General features: G+C 38.1%; 1 protein-coding gene across 1 annotated transcript in view; it reads left to right on the top strand.

Moving 5' to 3' along the window:
* LOC139942671 (plexin-A4-like) overlaps window positions 1-25,182 on the top strand; it is a 55,183-nt gene extending 30,001 nt beyond the window's left edge. The window contains 13 exon segments of the mRNA XM_071939491.1: window positions 564-782; window positions 2,681-2,821; window positions 3,836-4,043; window positions 5,535-5,705; window positions 6,468-6,551; window positions 6,870-7,054; window positions 8,036-8,136; window positions 10,104-10,266; window positions 11,674-11,810; window positions 14,624-14,880; window positions 21,004-21,738; window positions 24,810-24,908; window positions 25,073-25,182. Of these exon segments, the coding sequence (XP_071795592.1) occupies window positions 564-782; window positions 2,681-2,821; window positions 3,836-4,043; window positions 5,535-5,705; window positions 6,468-6,551; window positions 6,870-7,054; window positions 8,036-8,136; window positions 10,104-10,266; window positions 11,674-11,810; window positions 14,624-14,880; window positions 21,004-21,738; window positions 24,810-24,908; window positions 25,073-25,182 (2,610 nt within the window).
* Window positions 25,183-25,659: the final 477 nt, after the last annotated feature.

Here is a 25,659-nt window from a genome sequence, read left to right as displayed (position 1 = left end):
GAAAGCTGCTGTAAGCTTCTTACCAATAGTTGTTATTTCCATTATTTCTTTTAGAGTTTACTAAACGTATATAGACCTTTCTTTTGCAACCTTACAGTCTGAGTTTTTGCCAACCCACGTTGAAAATCTAAGGAAAGCCTTAAATGCAAATCAAAAATCAATCGGTACTGTTTGTAACAATGTTACCAAATTATTCAAAAATTGTGTTGATTTTGTTCAAAACAAAACAAATAACTATGTGAGGTATTTTATTAATTGCAAGTTTGCCGAAAATGTTGAATTTGGTTGAAACATATGTTAATACGATTGAGTGTTTTACTAACAATCGGCCGACAATGCAAGGCGGTTTGTTTATCAACAAAAGAAAGGTCTTTACCCTCGAATAGAAACTTTTTGACGCAAGGTGGCGGCAGCAGACTTACCAGGTAAATTTCCATTGTTTACGTAGTTCTGAGCGTGCGCATGTGACCGAGAAAAATTGGTTTTACCTAGTAAGTCTGCTGCCACCAAGCGTCCCCAAAGTCTCCCATTGTGACAACGGCCATTTTGTTTCTACACCATAGTCCTGTGAGACGCATAATGATTCGATTGTGGTTTGCACGTCCCCGGCCATTAAGCTACCTGATACGATGACGTCATCATGTACTGACGTCACTGTTGGGTTTCAGTTGGATGGATTTGAAATGCTCTTAGAGACAACAGAATTCAGCTATTGCTTGGATCCAACTTTTGACAATAACGAAGATCTTGAGGTCTCGGATAAACATTCGCTTCAAATTAAAGTAGGTGTCCCCTTTCATAAATGTTCTCTACATACACACAACATTATAAAGGATTGGTTGAAAAAATCAGTATTTAGACTAAGAGTAACTATAAAACAAAATATTAATAGTAAACTTGCGGGTACAACCATGGGTAAAATCTCTTTTGAAGGAGTGGTGGCTCTGAAAAGAGCCGGTTTGGTCTGGACGTTTCGAACAGTTTACTCTGCTCGTCTCCCTCCAGCCATACTTGAGTTCCATATCACCAGTAGTCCAGCATTCTCCTTAAGACGAGCAGAGTATACTCTTGGTGGTTAAATTGGCTGCTCATTTGCCGAAATTGACCGTATACTGTTCGATTTAGCGTACCGTTATTCTTTTTCGTGACACACACGCCCCAAGAAGCGTCTAAGAATTTGAATGCTGCTTTGATGAATATTGTTAAATTGAATGATTATTATGTTAAATCGAATGACGCAACATTACATTTGGTACTAATCATAAAGCAAAATCGAATGACCCTTTTCAATAGCATTCGATTTCGCGCGAAATAGAATAGATGGTGGTTAAATTGGCTGCTCATTTGCCGAAATTGACCGTATACTGTTCGAAACGTCGAGACCAAACCGGCTCTTTTTAGAGCCACCACTCCTCCAAAAGAGATTTTACCCATGGTTGTACTAGCCTTGCTCAAGGCAGTCGAATTATTCACTCCGAAAAAAGACCGCCGCTGTATAAAAACCCACCCGTATTCACTGTGCGTAAAACCCACCCGTATTCACTGTGCGTAACATCACACGACACGATGCCCCCGTACACTATCCGCATCCCATGCGGAGGCCGTCAGGCCGACAGCCTTGTAGGATCTGTGTTGAAGCCACTGACCTCATTACTATAATAAGCGAAGAGTTCCCACGGTCAGCTCATTACCATAATGCCCGCGAAAGACGAGACATGTTTACCTCACACACCACCACCACGGACGCATGATAGGGTCCAAAGGTCGTGATAAGGGAAGTGCGTGATTGGACGTCAAAATGAATAATTCATTTGCCTCACATCCTGTGTTGTCTGATAGGTCTGACGAACGATATACATATTCATGAGCTGCATACTAGCATATCCTAGAGCCCCCCCAATTTCGTCCACTATTGGAATTTTTTCAATACAACACATTAAAACGGGAAGATACAGATCCGACAAGGCTGTCGGCCTGACGGCCTCCGCATGCGGTTAGTGGTGTACGAGTGCGATGACTTGTGTGAACAGTATTCGTGCGATGTGACAGTGTGTATACGGGTGGGTCATTCGGTGTGATCGCACACACCATGCACAGGGTATACGGCGGGTGGGTTTACAGCTGCGTCTTTTCGGAGCGAATAATGCGACTGCCTTGAGCAAGGCTATGGTTGTACCCGCAAGTTTACTATTAATATTTATATTTATAGTTGCTCTTATTCTCCACATCATGCAAAGCTTCAAACACCACTCACTGTATTTAGACCTTGATTTATATAATTTTGATTTTTGGGGTTGAACAACGAATCCACTAGAGTGGGATTCGAACCAACGATCCGCCGATTTAAAATAAAAATGAATGAAATGCTCACTAAGCGATAAACTCCAAACGGAAAGATGGCTTTATTTATATCTCATCAACTGTGACATTTCGGACAAAAAATTTTCAAGGGATGTTTTCTACTATTTTCCTTTAACCATCAATACAATACATACTGTTATGGCAATTGATGTTGAACCTCTTCATCTTTAAGCAGCAACTTAAGACACAACTGTTCACACTTGCTTTCCATACCACTTGAGAATTCCCTCTTTTCCATCTTAACCGGCCCCTTTGAATGGATTTACACCATAATTAGTGTGCCCTTGTAAATGCTGTGTAATTATTATTATTATTTTAGGGGAAGAGGCTGGTGTTGGCAACCGATAAGTCTGAAGTGTGGGTCACCGTTGGCGACAAAAACTGCACAGTGACAGAGCTGGGTAGTATCATTCTCTTTTGTACACTACCCATGGAGCGACCAGGTTCAAATAATGCTATGGTAAGAATAGTCGTTGTTGAAGTATGTTAACCCTGGAAGCGCCCCTATGTTTTTTTTCAACAGTTATTGCATTCAGAATTGATCTCACTCTGTACGCAATATTGTTTGTACAATTTATTTGGTCTTGTATTGGATGTACTACGGTTTGAGTTCTGAGCATGCGCGCATTACCGATAACAAAATATTTTACCTGGTAAGTCTGCTGCCACCAAGCATCCCCAAAGTCGCCCATTTCACTCCTTTGTAGGAGCAAAGCTACTTTACCAATTCTCAATGTTACTCTATCCTGCGCTGTCTATTGCCAAGCAAATTACCCTATAATGTTCTCAGATACCATATTATGTTGTGTCTCCCTCTTTTTCTATAATGTTCTCATTTCATCTATACCATCTTCTGTTGTGTCTTCTGTTGTACCATCTTATGATGCGTCCGGGTTTATTGAAGTCCATTTTTCTTGTTTTGCATGGCCACCTGCTGTCATACCTCCTTGCTATGTGACCAGCAGCTGGTTTCACAAAACATCGAGTCAGAAAGATCTCGTCCTATAAACTTATGTCGTGTTCAAAACGTCATAATGTCTTTGGATACAGAACTTGACTCGTCCTAAGTCCTATTAGATTAATCATAAAGTTAGGAAGAGTGTGGTGAAATCGACGGCTGTCCATCACAACTTCTTTGATTTAAAGACACTGGACTATATTGGTAATTGTCAAATACCAGTTTCCTCACTTTGTGGATCTGATCGTGTGCATACAAAAAAAAACTGTGCAAACCCGTGTCACACGAAGTTGTGTTCTTTCAGATGCTTGATTTTGAGACCTCAAAATCTAATTCTGAGGTCTCGAAATCAAATTCGTGTAAAATTCCTTTCTCGAAAACTACGTTACTTCAGTGGGAGCCGTTTTTCTCCCCGTTACTCGTTACCAAGTTAGTTTTTATGCTAATAATTATTTTGAGTAAAAACGAACAGTTACCAGTGCCTTTAATGATCTCCAACCTTGATGTTGTTTTTAGGTTAGATGGTACGGAAATTTAACCTTTGACATTGGTGAGGTGACCTTTCCTACAGACGGTGTGACACTCCCATTAGTTATCATCTCATCTGTGGCCATAGCCTTTCTCCTCCTGTCTGTGATCTTAGTTGCCATGTATTTCAGACAAAGGAAAGATTTGAAGGGTCGTCATGAGCGTATGTTAACCCGCATCAGACATTTTCACGAAGGTACAAGGTTTTTTTTTTCCCCCACATACATAGGCCCTTTTTGAAACCACGGCTTCGGCTTTGGATTCGGCTTCAGGCTCCGTCTTCTCTGAGCGCGTGTACAAAGCACGCGCAAATTGTCAAAACATTCGCGGGGCCAAGCTAGCCTGAGCCGAACCTGGAGCCGAAGCCGTGCATTCGAAAAGGGCCATGTACACCATCATTTCTACCACTTTTCAAAGTGGATGGAGTAGAAACATAAGCTGTATTTTCCATCATACAGGTACAATTATTTATAAAATACAATTTTTTTTTTTTTTTTTTTTTTTTTTTTTTTTTATAGAAGCCTACATGAACGTTTGATAGTATAAAGCAATTTGAAAAACACTTCACAATGAAGTTACTTTATTCTTATTATTTCTGTTTTAATGCAAGTTGCCAGACATCTAGGCCTTCAGTCAACTCCAAGGTGTGGGCTACAGTTATTTGTTTCTTTTCAGAGGCCGCTGCCATCTACTCCTAGGGCTGAAACAGGGTTACCCCTTTTACAGTCCATACGGATGTAGGCTTGGGTATCATCAGTCCGAAGCCTGGCCGGTAGAGCAGAAAGCACTACCCACACTCGAGCCCACACTCTGCTGATCAAACACCAAGGCCCAATTTCATAGAGCTGCTCCAGCAAAAAAGAATTTGCTTCAGCAAAAAATCATTGCTTAATAAAATCAGATTACCGGCCAAGACTCCACTCAATAGTTATGCTAAGTAAACAACAGCTAAATACCAGTCACAATCAATGTATATGGCATGAAATTACGGCCAGTAACATGTGTTAAATAAGCGAGCTATGTTCGTGCTTAAGTACATTAAGTACTTTGCACAAGTACAAGTTTTAATGCCCACAATCTTGTCTGAGAAGAGACGATGAGTCGGTATAAGGGTCCATTCTGACCCGAAGTTTTACAGCTTGAATCTCGTGAATCTTTAAAGACACTGGACATTTTTAGTAATTATCCAGTCTCCTCTCTTGGTTATATCAACATATGCATAAAACAACAAACCTATAAACATTTAAACTCAATTGGTCGTCAAAGTTGCGAGATAATAAAGGAAAAAAAAATTGTCACACGAAGTTGTGTGCTTTCAGATGCTTGATTTCGATACCTCAAAACCCAGTTCTGAGGTCTCGAAATAAATTCAAATAAATTAGTGGAAAGTTATTTTTTTCTTGAAAACTGCATTTCTTCTGTGAGAGCCGTTTCTCACAATGTTTTTTTATTTGTTTATTATCGACAGCTTTCCATTGTTTGCTACCAAGTAAGTTTTTATGCTATCAATTATCTTGAATAAAATTTCCAATAGTGTCAAGTGCCTTAAAATGAATGGTTTTTAAGGGATACGATTTGGTTGTATTTGAAAGTGTATTTAAAACAATAAAGAAACAAAACTACGTATGTGCTGCTTTGTTCCTTTAAGTGGCATAACTATTAAATTTCTGAATTGGATATCACGCAGATATTCGCGAGATGGCCGCAACTAATGAACAGGCATCACCGAGTACTGAAACTCCGCATAATATAAAATCTTCACAGCAACCAGTCGTTCTCAACAACAGTGTCAACATCGTCCCCGAAGATGTACAAATTACATTCAACCAGTTGGACATCGGTAGATTACTCGGTCAGGGTAAGCTTTGTAAAACAAAAATATATATCACAGGTTGCAAAACATGGAACCGAGGTTGTTTGTTTCAGCTGCTTAGATGTAGTGATATAAACTGATACATACTGTGACCAGTATTAATATTAATAATAATAACAATTCTTATATAGAAGAGTTTGCGGTAACACCATGTAATGACTTTCTCTAAATGAGTTGGGGTGGTTCTGAAAAAAACTGTATACGGTTAAACCGTACACGGTTTTTTTCAGAACCACCCCAACTCATTTAGAGAAAGTCAATACATGGTGTTACCGCAAACTCCTTTATATCTTATTTCCACCATGCAAGGTTTCAAATCCTACTAATTCTTATATAGCGCATTTCACAATAACCTTATCAATGCGCTTTACATTAGTGCCTGGGTCATACGGCCAGTAACATCCCTTGTTAATGTTTCTCGGCTCCCATGGGAGTATACAACACGGGCAACTCTTTATATCGCTCCAAATGCTTTTTTCATTCACACTATCAACGTCTACCCTCGCAGGTACCCATTTATACCCCTGGGTGAAGAGAAGCAATTATCTTGCTCACGGACACAAGTGTAAAGACCGAGAGTTTGTTGACCAAAAATTGTCTAAAAGCGTTCAGCTCGATTAACAACATTTCTTTTCCGTTCTGTCAATAAAAAGTAATTTGTGAGTCTGTATGAGTATAGTTAGACGTAGACATTATTTATTTTGATTCACTATCTAATGTTTTTTTTCTCATCTATCTAATTTAAAGGTGCTTTTGGAAAAGTGTTCAAAGCTGTACTCAAAGACAGCCGCACCGGGCCACATCGCACAGTCACTGTTAAAACGGCCTCAGGTGAATATACTTTAGGCCCGATTGAGTCATTTTTGTAGACATCTAAAAGCAAAAAAATATGCGCAACAAGGGTTTTTCTGTCATTATTCTCTAACTTGCAAATTCGATGACCAATTGAGCCAAAGTTTCCACAGGTTTGTTATTGTATGCATATGTTTGGATACACCAAATAAGAATACTGGTCTTTGACAATTACCAAACGTGTCCAGTGGTTGCCTTTATGTGTTCCTGTTCTTCATTATCACCAAAGTTATTTGAAAACATAAAGACAAGTTTTGCGTTAATAATCATTTTTACTCATCCACCCACTTCTCATAGATGTCGATGACCCCGGCAACGTCATCAAATTTTTGGAAGAAGGCCTAAAAATGAAGAATTTTGACCATCCTAATGTGCTTGGGCTCATCGGACTAACCTTTGACCCAGAAGGTCAACCGCTGATCGTACTTCCTTTCATGGGAAATGGTGATCTCAAGTGTTATCTTGAGAAGTACAAACCTGAGGTAATTTCTTTGTTATCTTTTCAGTACGGGTTAACGGTTGGGAGTAGCTTCTTTATACATAATAATAATAATAATAATAATAATAATAATTTGGGGGGCTAATCATCCTTACTCGCAGCTAAGAGCTGAAGGACGCGGCTACAACGCGTTCGAGCATACAACCTTACTTGGTAACGAGTAATGGGGAGAGGTTGATAATATAAAACATTGTTAGAAATGGCTCTCTCTGAAGTGACGTAGTTTTCGAGAAAGAAGTAATTTTCCTCGAATTTGATTTCGAGATCTCAGATTTAGAATTTGAGGTCTCGAAATCAAGCATCTGAAAGCACACAGCTTCGTGTGACAAGGGTGTTTTTGTGCCATATTTATCTCGCAACTTCGACGACCGATTGAGCTCAAATTTTCACAGGTTTGTTATTTTATGCATATGTTGATATACACCAACTGTGAAGGCTAGTCTTTGACAATTTAGTCCAGTGTCTAAAAATGAAAATGATTGCACAAAATCCAACCAATGGTTTTTTGTTTGTTTGGCTGAGAACAGATGTTTCACATGTAGTGTATTCAGACTCCGTGATCTATTTATAGAATATGATGTCATTGTTTCACGCGAGATCTCGTTGTACGAGAGCTCTGTTGTTTTGCTTGTTTTGAATAGAACCCGAGTATTGACGCAACCTTACACCCTTTCCTTGGGTGGATTTCACAAAGGTAGTCCTAACTTAGGACTAGTCCTAGGCAATGCTAAAAGATAGGACCATAAAGATAGGACCAGTCCTAAGTTAGGATGAGTTACTGGTCCTAATTTAGGACCAGTCCTATCTCTTAGCATTGCGTGGGACTAGTCCTAAGTTAGGACTACCTCGGTGAAATCCACCCCTTGTCTGTTATTACCTATATTGACGACGTAAGAACACATCACCCACTTGCTATAATATTATGCCCTGAGTAAGGATTCGTTTTGGTTTGCATTATTTGAAGGCATTGACGGTTTTGAAGTTCGCCCAACATGTCGCTCTAGGAATGGAGTACTTAGCAGATAGGAAGTATGTTCATCGGGATTTAGCTGCAAGAAATTGCCTGTAAGAATAATTAATTGTTCAGCAGCATAAACATTGAAATACTCTATTATGCTACTCTCACACTAGGGAGAATATGCTAGCGAATGTGCTTACGAACGGAAATATTTAACAGTCGCTCAAACTTCGCAACATTCACCACAAATTCACTACGTTGACAAGTCCTTATACATCTCCTTACGAAGATTGGTCACTTTATGCTGCTCTCACACGGCGAATATGCTGACGAATATGCTATCGGAAGGACATATTTGACAATCGCTCAAACTTCGCAGCATTCGCCGTGTCTTCGTTAGCGTTGGGAACAAATTCTGAAAGTTCACAAATTATTCCCCACCTCCTTACGTCGATCGCTCAATTTACAAACCGGTTTGTTGATTTCAGTGAATGTTGCGACGACGGTCATTGGGCGTGATTTTCGTAAGCATTGGTAACGTTGGTAGAGCGTGCGTAAGCGTTTGCAACGTTCGTAAAGGCATTGGCAAGCGTTGGTAAACATTCGTAATATACTCGTGAGATATTGGTAAGGAGAGGGCCGACCGAGGACGATCGAGGGTTGAGACCGAGATGAAATATTCACTACCCAACCGCTTTTGGACTAGTTCTACGCGCAGTTCAAATATTCATCTTCGCAAGAACATTCGCCATTCTGTGAGAGCAGCAATACGAAGCGCTTCCGTACATTCAGCGAACGTTGTGAAGAGGGTAATTCGCCATCGATTTGCGTAAGCATTTGGTAAGCCATTGGTACTGTTGGTAAAGCGTGCGTATTATGCGTTAGATATTGGTAGGGAGGGGTTTAAGGACGACCGAGAACATATTCACTACAAGTCGCAACTTTTGGGCGAATTCATCGCGAATTCCAAACATTCATATTCACAAGATATTCGCCCAAGTGTGAGAGTAGCAATAGAAGTCATTGCAAAATGCCCCCACCATAGTCATATCTTTGGCAGTATAGAATCTGCTGCTCAGAAGTAGTGCGATGAGCCGGTCCGCATGGTGATAAAAAGGGCCCAATTTCATAAAGCTGTTAAGCGGAAAGAGACGCATTTCTTTGCTAAGCAAATTTTATTTATTTATTTTTTTTTTTTTTTTTGGGGGGGTACAGTAAAAAAAAATGTAAAAAGTTTTGTGTTGCCCTTTTGTGTTCTTTTTGACCACTCAGTACTTAAAGGTGTTTACAAAATTATAAAGAATGTGTTAAACATTGGCAGCACTGGAAATATAATGTTCACAGATTCATAGAACTGCTTACCAAAAAACTTTGCTGAACGTGAAGTTTCTTCCTTGATAATTACATGATTACCAACCAACTAATGACCGCGTGAATTTCAGGAAAAGCAAACAACAGATGAATACCAGTAACAATCAATATGTAACACATGAAAATTTGGTTGGTAATCCTGTTTTTATCAGGGCAGAAATTTCATGCTAAGCAAATTGTCGTGCTTAACATCTCTATGAAATGGGGTTCTGTGCCCAATTTCATTGAGCTGCGCAGCACAAAAATATACTTAGCATGAATTTGTTTGCCTTGATAAAAACAGGATTACCAACCGAATTTCCACGTGATTTTCAGGATAAGCAAACAACAGCTGAATACCTGTAACAAGCAATATGCAACACATGACAATTTGGTTGGTAATCCTTGAAACATAATGTACTCGAATTGATAGAGGTGTATATGTACGGGTCTATGTGCTCTAGCGTAGCTTGGGAATAGTGTATCATGCCTGCAATTTCATCTTTGAAAGGGCGAGGCCACTTTCATTTTGCAAAGGGCTATTCCATTAGAAAATTTGAACATTTGAATTTTTAAAGAGGCACCAAGGCCAAGACTGGGGGCAACTGAGTTTGTGGCATTTATGGCCAAATCCTTGCATGGTATATGCCTGGGTTTATTTTCGACAAATAACTGTATACTGTAATAACTGAAATATTGTATGCTGTTCTTTTTCTTTTATAAGGGTTGATGAGAAACTTGTAGTGAAGGTAGGAGATTTTGGACTGTCACGTGATCTAACTGAGGAGGATTACTACACCAGTAATGATAAACAAGCCAAGCTACCAATCAAATGGATGGCTCTAGAATCTATGGAACGCCGAGTGTATAACACTAGAACAGATGTGGTATGTACACTCAAGTTCAGTTCGGAAACCAGTGACAATTGACTTAAAACGATGTTCTTTGACAACTGAGTAGCTCTTCGATGAGATATTTGATGTAGGAGGGCTGATGAGACTTTTACATATGAATGGCACGAAGACATTGTTATATAAATCCGTTATCCTCGGTATCGAGAATTGATAATTTGTTTATGCTTTTTCCAAAAGTAAAGCATTTCATGGAATAATTTTTCAAGGGAAGTCTTTTACCGTTACCTTATGTAAACCCTGTAAGTTATTTGTAAACCTGTGAAATTTAAATGTTTGCTCTGTTCAGAAAGTGTCCAACGGCTTTAAAGGTTTTGGGTACCTTTTCAAAATGTCCATATATTTACATTAAACTTACAGGGTTTGAAGATAATGATAGTGGAAAGCTTCCCTTTAATTATTACTTACTGAGGTGCTGTAGTTTTCGAGAAAATTAGTAAAACAATGTCATGAAATTACGTTTTGTAAATGCTTAAAATAATTGTCATGGCATTGTTTTACTCAAAACTGTGTAAGTTTAGTGTAAATCTGTGGACATTGTGTTTGTTGTCCTTCAAAAGTTACATACACCCTTTAAACAGTTGGCAGTTGCGAAAGGGTTATTTGCGAAACGGTCTATATGCAAAGAACTAGTGTGAGGTTAATTGTAGGCACTCATGTCATTGACCTCTCACGAAGGGAGTTTGGGCTTGTGACTTCATTATACAAGTGGCCTTTTTAAACTGATTGTTTTATAGAGGAAGGCCACTTAGAAATGGATTTGTAAATGCATTTATTTTTAATTTATTGTTTTATTTAAACGTTTATGTCCATATATTGATTCCATTTCCCTCTTCACTACAGAGAGGTTCTTCTTTGAGTAAATGTGGTTATGTTTTTGTTTTTATAGGCGATGAGTGCAATCTGTTTATTTTATATTGTTTATTTTTGATATTTTGCTTTCTAAAAAAATGCAAATGTCGTATTTTTTTTAACTATTATAATGACTCCGTAATATGGCCGTCGGGTCACCGAATTTTGTCAATTTTAACGAAACGCAAATTCAAATTCATTTATTTTTACAATTTGGTTTAACTCTTGATCACAACACTGACAATAATTTCATACCTATAATTTTCGACCGACACTTTGGTCTTCATTAGCAGGGTGACGCGGATGTTGAAGCCGTGACCTTGCGGACACGTGAAGTGTCGGTCGAAAATTCCAGGTATGAAATTATTGTCAGTGTTGTGATCAAGAGTAAAACCAAAATTGTGTCTAGCCACCAACACAGAGGAACTTTTCACGCTATCATATTCATTTTGTTGAGGAGCACATCGAATAAAATTGTATTATTTGTTTCACAAAGGGCTGAAATTTGCATATTTTGTTTTCTTTCATCAGTGGTCGTACGGCGTACTGCTATGGGAGTTGTTTACAGGAGGTCTGGTGCCGTATCCAGGTATACCGAACAAAGAGGTTTACGACTACCTGAAACGCGGCCATCGCATGGACGCACCAAAGTTCTGCCACAGGAAAATGTGAGTCGAGTAAATACTATAGACTAGGTTCCAAGTCTGGTATCGTGGTGTTTAGTCTACCCGATAGCCAACACATTATGGGAGACTTTTGGGACGCTAATTGGTGGCAGCAGACTTAACAGGTAAATGCATTGTTATCGGTCATGTGCGCACGCTTAGAACTACGTAAACAATGGTAATTTACCTGGTAAGTCTGCTGCCACCTAGCGTCCTAAAGTATCACATTGCCCGAAATAGATTAACCTCCGTCTATTGATTGCGAGTTAGGCGCGTGGTAGCTTATCTGTGGGGTGTTTTTCGTGGCTGATGCAGATGAACAACCACGATCTCGACTGTAAATCAAGTTTTTTGCTTCTGTTGCTGCTGTTGCTGTTGTTGTGATGTGTGCTGGCTGCTGTCACTGCTACAGTGTGATTGTTGTTGTTTGTCGTTGTGTTGTTTGCTGCTACTGTTTTAGCTGTTGTTGTGATGTGTGCTGGCTGCTGTCACTGCTACAATGTGATTGTTGTTGTTGTTTGTCGTTGTGTTGTTTGCTGCTGCTGTTGTAGCTGCTGTTGTGATGTGTGCTGGCTGCTGTCACTGCTACAGTGTGATTGTTGTTGTTGTTTGTCGTTGTGTTGTTTGCTGCTGCTGTTGTAGCTGCTGTTGTGATGTGTGCTGGCTGACGTCACTGCTACAGAGTGTTTGTTGTTGTTGTTTGTCGTTGTGTTGTTTGCTGCTGCTGTTTTAGCTGCTGTTGTGATGTGTGCTGGCTGACGTCACTGCTACAGAGTGTTTGTTGTTGTTGTTTGTCGTTGTGTTGTTTGCTGCTGCTGTTTTAGCTGCTGTTGTGATGTGTGCTGGCTGCTGTCACTGCAACAATGTGATTGTTGTTGTTGATGTTTGTCGTTGTGTTGTTTGCTGCTGCTGTTGTAGCTGCTGTTGTGATGTGTGCTGGCTGCTGTCTCTGCTGAAGTGTGATTGTTGTTGTTTGTCGTTGTGTTGTTTGCTGCTGTTGTTTTAGCTGCTGTTGTGATGTGTGCTGGCTGCTGTCACTGCTACAGTGTGATTGTTGTTGTTGTTTGTCGTTGTGTTGTTTGCTGCTGCTGTTTTAGCTGATGTTGTGATGTGTGCTGGCTGCTGTCACTGCTACAGTGTGATTGTTGTTGTTGTTTGTCAGTGTGTTGTTTGCTGCTGCTAATGTAGCTGCTGTTGTGATGTGTGCTGGCTGACGTCACTGCTACAGTGTGATTGTTGTTGTTTGTCGTTGTGTTGTCTGTGCTGCTGTTTTAGCTGCTGTTGTGTTGTAAGCTGGCTGCTGTCTCTGCTACAGTGTGATTGTTGGTGTTGTTTGTCGTTGTGTTGTTTGCTGCTGCTGTTGTAGCTGTTGTTGTGATGTGTGCTGGCTGCTGTCACTGCTACAGTGTGTATGTTGGTGTCGTTTGTCGTTGTGTTGATTGCTGCTGCTGTTGTAGCTGCTGTTGTGATGTGTGCTGGCTGCTATCACTTCTACACTGTGATTGTTGGTGTTGTTTGTCATGTTGTTTGCTGCTGCTGTTTTAGCTGCTGTTGGGATGTGTGCTGGCTGATGCGGTCACTGCTGAAGTGTGATTGTTGTTGTTGTTTGTCGTTGTGTTGTTTGCTGCTGCTGTTTTAGCTGCTGTTGAGGTGTGTGCTGGCTGCTGTCACTGCTACACTGTGATTGTTGGTGTTTTTTGTCGTTGTGTTGTTTGCTGCTGCTGTTGTGTTGTAAGCTGGCTGCTGTCACTGCTACAGTGTGATTGTTGGTGTTAATTGTCGTTGTGTTCTTTGCTGCTGCTGTTGTAGCTGCTGTTGTGATGTGTGATGGCTGCTATCACTGCTACAATGTGATTGTTGCTGTTGTTTGTTGGATGTGATTGCTGCTGCTGTGGCCTTGTCCCAAGGCTCTTTACGCAAGCACCCCGCTTTGAATACACCAGGTAGCATGAATGACATTACTGGCACGGAACTGCCGTACTTGACAGTATACTGTGGGGTCGAAGCAGGGTTGTTCAACCTCGTTCAACAAAGCCGGAAACGAAGCAGCAACAGTCGTCGTGCAACGTGTGATCATGCTACCTGGGCCCAATTTCATAGAGCTGCTAAAGCACACAATTTTGCTTAAGCACAACAATCCTTGCTTAGTAAAATCAGATTACCGGCCAATACCCCACTCAATTGTTATGCAAAGTAAACAATATAAATATCGGTCACAAGCAATGTATGGCATGACATTTTGGCCAGTAACATGTGTAACATAAGCAACCTATTTTCGTCCTTGAGCATTTTTGTTTGCTTAAGCAGCTCTATGAAATTGGCCCCTGGTGAATTCAAAGCGGGGTGCTTGTGTAAAGAGCCCTGGGACAAGTCTACTGCTGCAGCTGTTGCTGCTGTTTTCACTGCAACGGTGTTGTTCCTTATTATTGTGTTGTTTAGTTTTAGTTTAGTTTTATTAGACTTTACACTGGCATAAACAAATAAATGTACAAATTGACACATGGAGTAACAAAGAAGCAAAAAAGCTAAAAATACCAAGCCAGTGAGTGGCGATGAGGAACATGTGACCAGCACCTCTACCAAGCCGTCCTGCCACAGAGAATGTCCACTAATACCCACCCCACAGTTAAAAAACACCCATCCCACTATAAAACAAACAAACAAACACCCTTAACAAAACAAACAAACTAACAAAATGAGGGGAGGGGTGCTTGAAGGCGGGACTGACAATTACAGACAACAACAAGATGAAAGCTGAATGTTTATTGCATTGTCATTTTGTCTTTGTGGCATTTTTTTGAATTTTTGTGTTCCAGCTCTGACATAATGAGGAGCTGCTGGAACGAATCGCCAAGGAAACGATGCTCTTTCCAGCAGGTAATCAATTCACTCAACGAGGTTATGGCAATAATGACAGGAAATGTTTCTCCTCTGGATTTGGAAGAGCCAGGATGCGCTGCGGCAAACGCCGGGTACCTTATCCCTATGCAAGCAATGGATGGGGGGTTTTCCATAGAGGAGGGGAAGTCATAGAGGAGGGGGAAAATGCTTACGCGAATGTTACTACGCGGAAGTAATGTATTAAAGGCGAGGAAGCAATGGGAGACTTTTGGACGCTTGGTGGCAGCAAACTTACCAGGTAAAATCCATTGTTTTCGGTAATGTGCGCGTGCTCAAAACTACTAGTAGTAACTATACGTAAACAATGGCAATTTACCTGGTAAGTATGCCTTGTTTACATAGTGTTCAGAAGTCCCTATTAATATCCAGACTTCATTTTTTTTTTTTTTTTTTTCAGAATTATGAGGCTTAGGAAATTGCAATACCATTGCCATTACGGGAAATCGCCATTAACCAACAGCCTTTTTCTCTGGCAACTCACACCTGTTATCTCAATGTAATTCATTTTCCAAACTGTGGTTTTAATTAGATCATGTACGAACCAAGACGGGTGCTGACTGCGACCGATAAACTGCTGGTCCATTAAGTTTACCCCACAGTAAATCAATGTTAACACGCCCATTCGTTGAATCTGATGTAAGATTTTCAAAACAAATACTGGGAAACAATAATTGTTAACATCGTAACATTTGTACAAACACAAGAGCATGTTGGTTATGAGATGCCCATATTATGTTAAGCACTGCGTTACGACCGGCTGTGCCTTTGCGTTGTAAACAGTACTGGATAGTATTGGTAATTATTCAAATCAATTGTTAGCATAAAACCTTCTTGATAAAAAAAGCAATGGTGAGTTGTTGATAGTATAAAACACTGGAGAAACTTCCTCCTTTGATGTGGTTTTTGAGAAAGAGGTAACTCACTCAAATATAAATTAAAAACAATATTATTAAAATACTTCAGGGACACGTTACCTGGGATCCGGTGAGATGTTCTATGAAAAGCGTTTCAAATCGTATAATATGAAATGCATATGGCTGGAAAAATATTTTATAAAGTAGAATAACATGAACCGTACAAGTATGGTAAGCACGATTTTCCTTTTATTTTGCGAACTAAACACGGTCGGCCAACGTCAAAAATTTGACTCCACAAAAATGGCGTGCCATGTTAGTTCACGATGTTAAAGAGCCAATAAAGGATGATCTCAATATTTCAACTATTACCTTTTTATGGCCAAATAGACATCGTAGATAACGGTTTACAGCCATTTTACTCTCAAAATTTGCATTTAGTAATGAATAACTCGTGTCAAAAATGCATCCGGCCGCGCGGCTTTTTCAGCCGAGAGTAAAAAACGGCTTATCTATTATAATGGTCTCTTGACGCTAGTGACGATATTCCCCTAATTGGATTAAACACAGTTCTCCAGCTTTGGCAAACTGAGGGCGCTATTTTCCACACCAAACAACCGCCACTGACGTCACCATTCCTTTTTTTCGCAGGTTTGTTTGCCCTCACGTTTTTCAGAAATTTGGCTAGAAGCGTTCTGTAGAAAAAACTTGTTAACCTTGTTGTAACGTGAGTTTAGAGACTAGTTATATTGTTTTTAATGATTCCATTGGACTCCAGCTAGAAAACTGTATTATCTATATATTTGAGATCATCCGTTATTGGCTGTTTAAAGAGAAACCGTGCTTTTTCTAGGCATATCTGTTTTGGATCATTATAACGGCTGTCTCGCTTTTGAAATGGCTGCCGAATAATAAAATAAACGATTCTCGGGGAAAAGAGTTACGGATAGTTTATGGTCTCAACTTTTATAGGACATCAAGAGGTCCGACAATAATTCATGCCTGGCTAAGCACTGCTCACTTTTGTGAAGGGTATGACGATTAGGCTGCGCAGGAATTAGCCTTCCAATTTGTGAGCTTACAACAATGAGGGTGATATCACAAACTCATGATCAATATTACGATCAGTTTGGGTTTGCTGAGTGTACGTTAAGGTTTATGAAACCATTTGTGTCAGCATGAGTAAATAACAATTGTATTTTTTGTGTGCATGTGGCACTATAATTTTCCCTGGTAGACTCAGTGGTGTGTTCATGGGATCAGGATGTGGTGATGTTACTTGTGCAAGTCCCATGTGTTTTTGTTTCACATTAATTTTTGTGACTTTGTTTTTGTGACTTTGAATAAAATCATTCACCCCACATTTCAGTTCAAGAGAATTTGAACACTTCATTGGTTTTTCTTAATAACCAGATGGGGATTAAGTTAATTGATTGAAAACAAGGAATGTCAAAGATGTTGGCTACTTATGAGGTAGGCGACATCTTGGATTGAATTTTGTAAGCTACAAAGGGACGACCCAATCCCGTACAGGCTAATTGTCATACTCTTCACAAAAGTGAGCAGTGCTCACCCAATCATGAATTATTTTCGTGTTTTTTTTGTGTCACATGAAAGTTGAGGCATAAGCTATCCATGTACCTAAACCTTTTTTACCTGGAATCATATACTTTTTATTCGGCAGCCATTTAAAAAAATGTATTTTTTTTTTTTGTGAGACACACGGTATTCTACTTTTAAAACATCTTTCCAACCACTATTCACTTGTAACAAACAGTTTCAAACGCTTTTTACGGGCCATCTTGCCAGATCCGAGGCAAAGTGTCCCTTTAAGTACACACATTAATTGTTCAATAAGGGTGTTTTTTTTTTCTTTCATCATTCTCCTGCAACTTCGATGACCAATTAAGCCAAACTTTTCACATGTTTGTTATTTTATGCATGTTGGAACACACACAGTGAGATTACATGGTCTTTGACAATCAAGCGTGTCCAGTGCCTTTAAGACAAAGTAGTTAACCAAAGCGTTTGATAAATAATTGTTTGTCGTCTGGATATCGGACGTGAGTGAACTGTTTTAATGATTTATACGTACTTAAACAAAAGAAGTAGAGTTAAAAATGTAGTTGTGACCGTAGAAGAATAGTACAAACGTGTAAAATAACTGCAGTATTATAACAGTTGTATCCGCTAAGATCCGCTTTAACCGTTTAGTAAATGCATTTAGCCTATAATTATGCTTTAACATAATATGTTTAACGAATTAACTTAAATGATATTTTATACAAGTACTTGAAATAAGTAGTTATACTGCATTTGTCAGACTAGAAAGTTACTTTTTAACTTATTAACTTGAAATACAAAAACATACAACAATTGTATCCGCTGTATGGTCCGCTTAAAGCCATTATACACTTTCGGTACAGAAACAAAAACTAAAAGTTTACAGATTTACAATTAATTTACAGGGTTTACAGAAGGTAATGGTGAAAGACTTATCTTGAAATATTATTCCATGAAATGCTTTACTTTTTGAGAAAACACTAAAAATCAAAATCAATTCTCGATAGCGAGAATTACCGATTTGTTTTAAACACTTGTCATGACACGGAGAAACGTGGGGAAACAAGGTTGGGTTTTTCCGTTATTGTCTCCCGACTCCGATGACCGATTGAGCCTTAATTTTCAAAGGTGTGTTATTTTATATATAAGTTGTGGTACACGAAGTGTGGGCCTTGGACAATACTGTTTACCGAAAGTGTCCAATGGCTTTAAATGTAGCCTATAATTATGCTTCAACATAAAAGATAATGTTAAACGAATTAACTATAATGATCTGTTATACATGTACTTGAAATAAGTAGTTATACTGCATTTATCAGACTAGAAAGTTACTTAATAACTAATGAACTTCAAATGCATGAACATAATTATAACAATTGTATCCGCTTTATGGTCCGCTTAAATGCATTTAGCCTATAGTTATGCTTTAACATATAAAATATGATGTTGAACGAATTAACTATAATGATATGTTATACATGTACTTGGAATAAGTAGTTATTGTGCATTTATCAGATTAAAAAATTACTTAACAACTAATGAACTTTAAATACAAAAACATACAATTGTATCCGCTTTATGGTCCGCTTAAATGCATTGAGCCTATAATTATGCTTTAACATAATATAAAAGATGATGTTTAACGAATTCACTATAATGATATTTTATACATGTACTTACAATAGGTAGTTATACTGCATTTATCACACTAGAAAGTTACTTTGTACCTAATGAACTTTAAATACAAAAACATATAACAATTGTATTTGCTTTATGGTCCGCTTTTACGTGCAGTGAAATTCTTTGTTTTATGTATAACATAATAATGACATTATTGTTGTTTACGTTTTGTGAGCGCTGGCTGCACACTATATTTTTGCAACACTGTTTTTTACAAGTAGGCCTACATATGGGACAGTCGAATCATTGAGTCTATGACTGGAAAGATTCCGAATAATCTAAAAGGCTACAAAGTCCATGAGTTAATCTTGATGGTTGATGTTATTGTTGTTGTTGTTGTTGTTGTTGTTTTTTTTTTGGGGGGGGGGGGATTTTATTCATTTTATTTTAATTTTTGGGTAGGGCTGGACAATATTTTGTTCTAACTACACACCTCGTGCACAACATTACTGTTATAAAGTACCCAATTATTGATACATGTTTGTGCCCGTTAATTCCACTTTATCAAATATACCCCCGTGCGAAGTTGCTACTACTAGTTCAAACAGCCATTTACTCTACTTTTTTAATAACAACATTAAGTTTACAATTTTGTTAATTTTTGTATTTTTAGTTAATATTTTATAGACATTTCATTTTTACTCTTAAAGATCATTTATAATCCAAATAAAATATTGTAGAATACACTTAGCTCCACGATATGATATTCAATGTTTTGAAAAATACAATTATACTAGAAGTAGGTGTTTGTGAACACAAACAAAGCTGTTCCGTGTTGTTTTGCTCGGATCATGTGATAAAATGACAAGGGGTCTATAGATAAATGCATGTTTGAAAAATGATGTATAGTTCTTGAGATATGGTCCCACTTCCGGTTGCCCTGGAAATAGAGGTCATCATGAGGTCACTGTTATTCAAAGTCAATATTAATTCCTAAGGAGTCTAAAACTAGAAAAAAAAAATTGAAAATCGGCTGTGTAGTTCTTCAGATATGGTCCCACTTCCTAGAGGTCAACTAAGGTCACAGTTGTTCACAATTTGTTTTTAATGCCTAAGGAGTCTAAAACTTTAAAGGGTTTGAAAACCGATTGTGAAGTACTTGATAAATATTCCCACTTCCGCTTGACCCGGAAGGTGAGGTCAACATGGGGTCACGGTTACCCTTTTTTCATGTTGAGTCACGCAAATTGCAAAAGTTTGTTTTATTGTTGATTCTTGTTTATTGGGTGGTTATTGATGACATATCCAAAATCGGACAAGAGTTTCAAGCCAGAAGTGCCCTAATTTGCATATTTAAATTAGGTCGTAATTAGCAATCTTCAAGGTCAATTATCTCTCAAACTATTCATTTTATGGACAAGGTTTGTGTTAGAGTTGAATAGAAACCTGACATTGACAATCTGAAAAACATATTGGTATACTTGATTGACCTTTCCCAAATAACTAGGTCAAAGGTCAAGGGGTTAAACATGGTTTTCTACACTCAAATGCATTTACATGGCATGTCATGACAGTGTAATAAATACCATGAATGAATTCTTCGGGTTGAATGAATCCCCCTGTACCAATTTACCTCTATCAATGAAATAAAATTCACTCAAATGACCTCTCTAACTAGCTAGGTCAAAGGTCAAAATTCAAAGGTCAAGGTTTTTTGTTTTCTTCTTTTACTTTGCCTTGAACACCCAGCAGGGTGGATACATGCGCATTAATCCACAAGATGTCTGGGTCAATCAGTATAATCCACATTTGTCACTGGCATGGAATGCTAAGTTAGATATTCAGTACATTACTGATATTTATGGGTGTGTTGGATACATTGCATCATATATTTCAAAGGGAGAACGTGAGATGGGGATGTTACTCAATCAGGCACAAAAAGAGGCAGCGAAAGGAAACTTAAATGCTAGACAAAGTATGAAACAGATTGGACAAGTGTATATGCAAAATAGAGAGGTTTCAGCGCAAGAATGGTGTTTTCGTGTGTGTAATTTGCGATTGAAAGAAGGTTCAAGGAAGGTAGAGTTTATACCAATAGGAGAGAATCCCGTGAGAATGAGCTTGCCGTTACGATTCATTCAAAATAGACAAAATGAGGAGGATGATAATGTATGGATGTCTAGTACGATTGACAAATACAAAGCAAGACCCAAATCACATGAATTCAATACAATGTGTTTGGCAACTTTTTTGCTCAGAATACCGGGTGTTATGTAGCATTGAAGCAGCAAAGGTTTATAGACGTGGACAAATGTCGAGACATATTCACCAGTTACAAAATAATTTAGGAGTCGTACAGAAACGCACAAGAACTGGTAATGCTGTTATAAAGTATCCAAGGTTCTCTGAAATTAAATATCCAGAAAAGTACTTTCACAGTATTTTACAACTGTTTCTTCCATATCGTGTGGATTCACATTTGAAGCCTTCACAGTTTGAGACATTTGAAGAATTTTATAAACGTGGATGTGTTAAACTTGTTCGTGACCTTGAATGTGTGAAAACAATTGAGGACAATAATAGGAATAAGTTTGAGGCTAACATTGAGTCCATGGAAGATGTTGAACAGTACTTAAACAAGTTTGGTCTTCAGGAAGATGCATGGGCTTTAATATGTCCAGAGACTGAGGAACAGAGACTTGAATGTCAAAGCGAAAAGAATGTTGCAACTGAAGATAGTGAAGATGAACTTGCGATACCAGATCTGAAGTCTGATAAGAGAGATGACCTAGGATTCTGCATTGAACCCCATGATGCTCGCTTACCTAGAAAAGAAGCTCAGGGTCTAATGAGAATAATGAATGATGAACAAAGTCAAGTATTCTATACAATAAGACAGTGGTGTATTGATAAAGTCAATGGTGGAAATCCAAAACCTTTTCACATATTTCTAACTGGAGGAGCTGCCACAGGAAAATCTCATGTTATAAAATGTATTTATAATGAGTCGATACATTTACTGCAAAGAATGAATCATAATCCTGATGATGTTTCTGTCTTATTGACTGCATTTAATATCAATGGATCCACACTGCACAGTGCCTTATCAATAACAACTGATATTTCACTAACCTATAAACCACTAGGTGAAGAAAAACTAAGTACACTGCGTAATAAATTGGCAACTCTACACATTTTGATTATTGATGAAATATCGATGGTTGATCAGAAAATGATGTGTTACATCCATGGAAGATTGAGGCAGTTAAAACAAACCAGGACTCAGTGTGCGTTTGGGAATGTTAGCATACTTGCAGTTGGTGATTTTTATCAGCTACCACCAGTTAAAGGGAAATCTTTACATCATAAAACTGTTAAGTCAAGCTTATGGCATGATAATTTCAAAGTGTTTGAGTTGAAAGAAATTATGAGGCAAAAGGATCACATGATATTTACTCAATTATTGAACAAACTGCGAGTGAAAAAGAAAAAAAGATAAACTGTCAGATGAAGATACAGCTATATTAAAGGCATGTGAAACTGGAGAGGACATGAATGATGCACTTCACATCTACCCTACTAATAAACAAGTGAATAAGTACAATCTGCAAACAATGCATGGAAAGTGTCCAGAATCTATGTGTGTTGAGGCTAAGGATTATGAACAAGATGGAAGTGGTCAGCTCAAACTGAGAGAGAAGCCATTGCAATCAGAACGGACTTTGTGTAGATCATTATGGATTGGCGTAGCAGCTAGGGTTATGTTAACCAGAAACATAAATGTTTCGGATGGGTTGGTCAACGGGGCTTTTGCAACTGTTGTTGGAATAGAAATGTTACAATATAAATTTGGACCCAAGTGTATCAGGGTAGCCTTTGATAATGAGAGTGTTAGAGCTAAATGCAGAAGGCAGTGTCCTTGGATGATTACAGAACTGTTTCAATTGACACTGAAGAAGAGAATATTGGTAAAAAGTGCACTCGTAAACAATTTCCGTTGAAACTGGCACGGGCTTGTACAGCACACAAGTGCCAAGGAATGACAACAAACAGAGCTGTAGTGTGCCTAACAAAAACCTTTGCAGCTGGGCAAGCATACGTCAGTCTGAGTCGTGTGACATCATTGAGTGGTCTCATTATTGAAGATTTTGATGAGAAGTATAATCACTGTGATGAATCAGTTGCACAATCTTTAAATGAAATGTCTGAATTGAGTTTAACTGATGAAAGATATCCAGAAAAGAGTTCATGTCCCACTATCATATTGCATAATGTTCAAGGTTTAAAGAATCACTTTATGGATTTAAAAGGGCAACCTGAAATGAAAAATTCCGATTTTATGTGTCTTACTGAAACATGGGTTAATTTGGATGATGAAATTGTAGAATTGAATTTAGAAGATTTTAAAAGGTTCCATCAAATTAGATCATTGTCATATGATGTTTCCATGAGAACATTACAGCAACAAAGTCATGGAGGTGTTGCAGTTTATGGCAAGAAAAACAAAAGTTTTAGTCGGTTGAACTTGCCTTTCATATTGTTTCAAATACATCTGTAGTAGTAGCAGTGATATACCGACCCCCATGTTACAAGGTAAATGATTTTGTGATGAACCTGTCGGACTTGATGACTGAAATTCATAAGATCACTCATAGAAGTATACTAATGGGAGATTTTAATGAGAATCTTTTCAACAATTGTTCACATGTTGAGAAGTTAATGAAAGACCAGGGATATAAACAATGTGTGCAAGATGCAACTACGGAGAACAATACATTACTGGACCATGTCTATGTCAGAGGATTGGATGACATTATTACAACTGTCATACCAACATATTATAGTTACCATGAAGCTGTACAAATTAAGTTTTAATCAATTTTAAAGAAAGCACACTTAAATAAGATTAACATATATATTACTTAAAATACTTGTTATGATTTTGAACACCCATGATTGAAGCCTGTGATGAAACAAAATATTTAAGAAAGTCAAACCTTTAACCCCAAAATCAAAATTTTAAATGTAGGAATTCTCGAACAGTACCACTAACTACAACATAAATTACATTTACTTATTTTGGTCTGGAACTATCATAGTCAAGTCCACTCATACAACACTCCCACTGCCACAAAAAACACATTCCTCAGCTTGGTACATCCTTTCACACATTTAAGCGTACAAAAGTACTGGTACTTTGAAAACAATTGCAGAAAAAAAACTTGTGGGAAAAACAACCCATAGGAAAGTTACTCATGAAGGATAAAAACTCGCAAATTTTCTCATTCTAGACAAGATGTTGCATTGTAGCTTGAGGTAGTTTGAGTCCTATATGTAGCCAGTTGTACTGTAGCTTAACACAAATGATGTACTTTATCTACAATGCAAATTGATTATGGATTGAAAAAGGGGCACAGTTTAGTATTTTATGTTGCATGTTATTCCTTTCCAAAACGTTTTTGTGCATATTATTCTAAATACTTTTTTAAAGGGGGTGAAATGTAATACTTAAAGGTTGAACATCAATGATGCCCTGGTTGTTATAATTCCTGCTATACAATTGATTACTTTGTTGCTGATTCAATAGAAGATTCCATACAAGACTATGTACTTAAAGACACTGGGCACATTTGGTAATTGTCAAAGACCAGTCTTTTCACCTGGTGTATTTCAACATAAATGCATTAAACAACAAACCTGTGCAAACTTTAGCTCAATTGGTTGTCGAAGTTGCAAGATAACTATGAATGAAAAAACACCCTTGTCACACGAAATTGTGTGCTTTCAGATGCTTAACCTCACAATCTAATTCTGAGGTCTTGAAATCAATTTTGTGGAAAATTAATTCTTTCTCGAAATCTACGTCACATCAGAGGGAGCCGTTTCTCACAATATTTTATACCATCGACCTCTCCCCATTACTTGTTACCAAGTAAGATTTTATGCTAATAATTATTTTGAGTAATTACCAATAGTGTTAACTGCCCTTAAGGTTTATCTGAATTACAGTCACCTTACTCTCTTTCCATGTATTGTTCATTGAACCTTGTATGTTCTTCAACAGTATGTACCATAATCCAGCCAGTCGTGCTGAACTTGAAGAAGTCTCTACCCTCAGCTGCTGTCAACTATCAGCTGAGGGACATTTTATCCCATTCTTATGGTAAGCATCTTTGTAGTGTTGTTGTGGTTGTTGTTGTTTTTTTTTTTTTTTTTTTTTTTTTTTTAATGTATGTACAATTTATCATTTAGAAATGACCAAATAATTGATAAAATAAATTAAACCACTGATGATCTCACTGTATGTTTTCTGCTTATGATTTTCAGTATTAACTGCTTTTGGTGGTGATCAGCATGTCAACCTGAAGTATACCATAGTCCAGCCAGTGATGTTGGGCTTGATGAAGCCTCAATCCTCAGCTGCTGTTGGCGATTGACTGAGGGTCATCTCATAACCAGGACGTATCTTTAACATCAAGTCTTGGACTGGGAGGAGTCGACGGCAGAGGTTGACTTTCAAATCACATGATTGGTTTAGGGGCTGAGGCCAGTCTTTATCTGCAATGTTAACCACCATTCAGGTAAATATTAGTGATAATATTGTTTTGTACATGAATATTGAGCTCTCCATGCAGTCAGAAAGACTGTCAATTAAATATGGAAGTGCAGATGTCAACAAATAATTATAAGTCAAACTAAAATGCAACTTATGTTTTATTCATTTGTTTGTATATATTTCTTCATATAGAAAACATGGGAGACAGTGTGTAGTGTGTACCACAAGTAAGGGGTTCAACGCTTGTGAAGGATCAGTGATGGTGATGTTTATCTATTCCACTTCATATGTGATGTTGAGATTGATCTTCATGCAGCTATTGAATTCGATTGGATCCTGTGGTCTCTGGGTGAATACA

The sequence above is a fragment of the Asterias amurensis genome, chromosome 10, assembly GCF_032118995.1.
Source record: "Asterias amurensis chromosome 10, ASM3211899v1".
NCBI classification, from domain to species: domain Eukaryota; kingdom Metazoa; phylum Echinodermata; class Asteroidea; order Forcipulatida; family Asteriidae; genus Asterias; species Asterias amurensis.
Note: the sequence above shows the minus strand (reverse complement) of the source record. Positions and strands in the feature narration are given on the sequence as shown.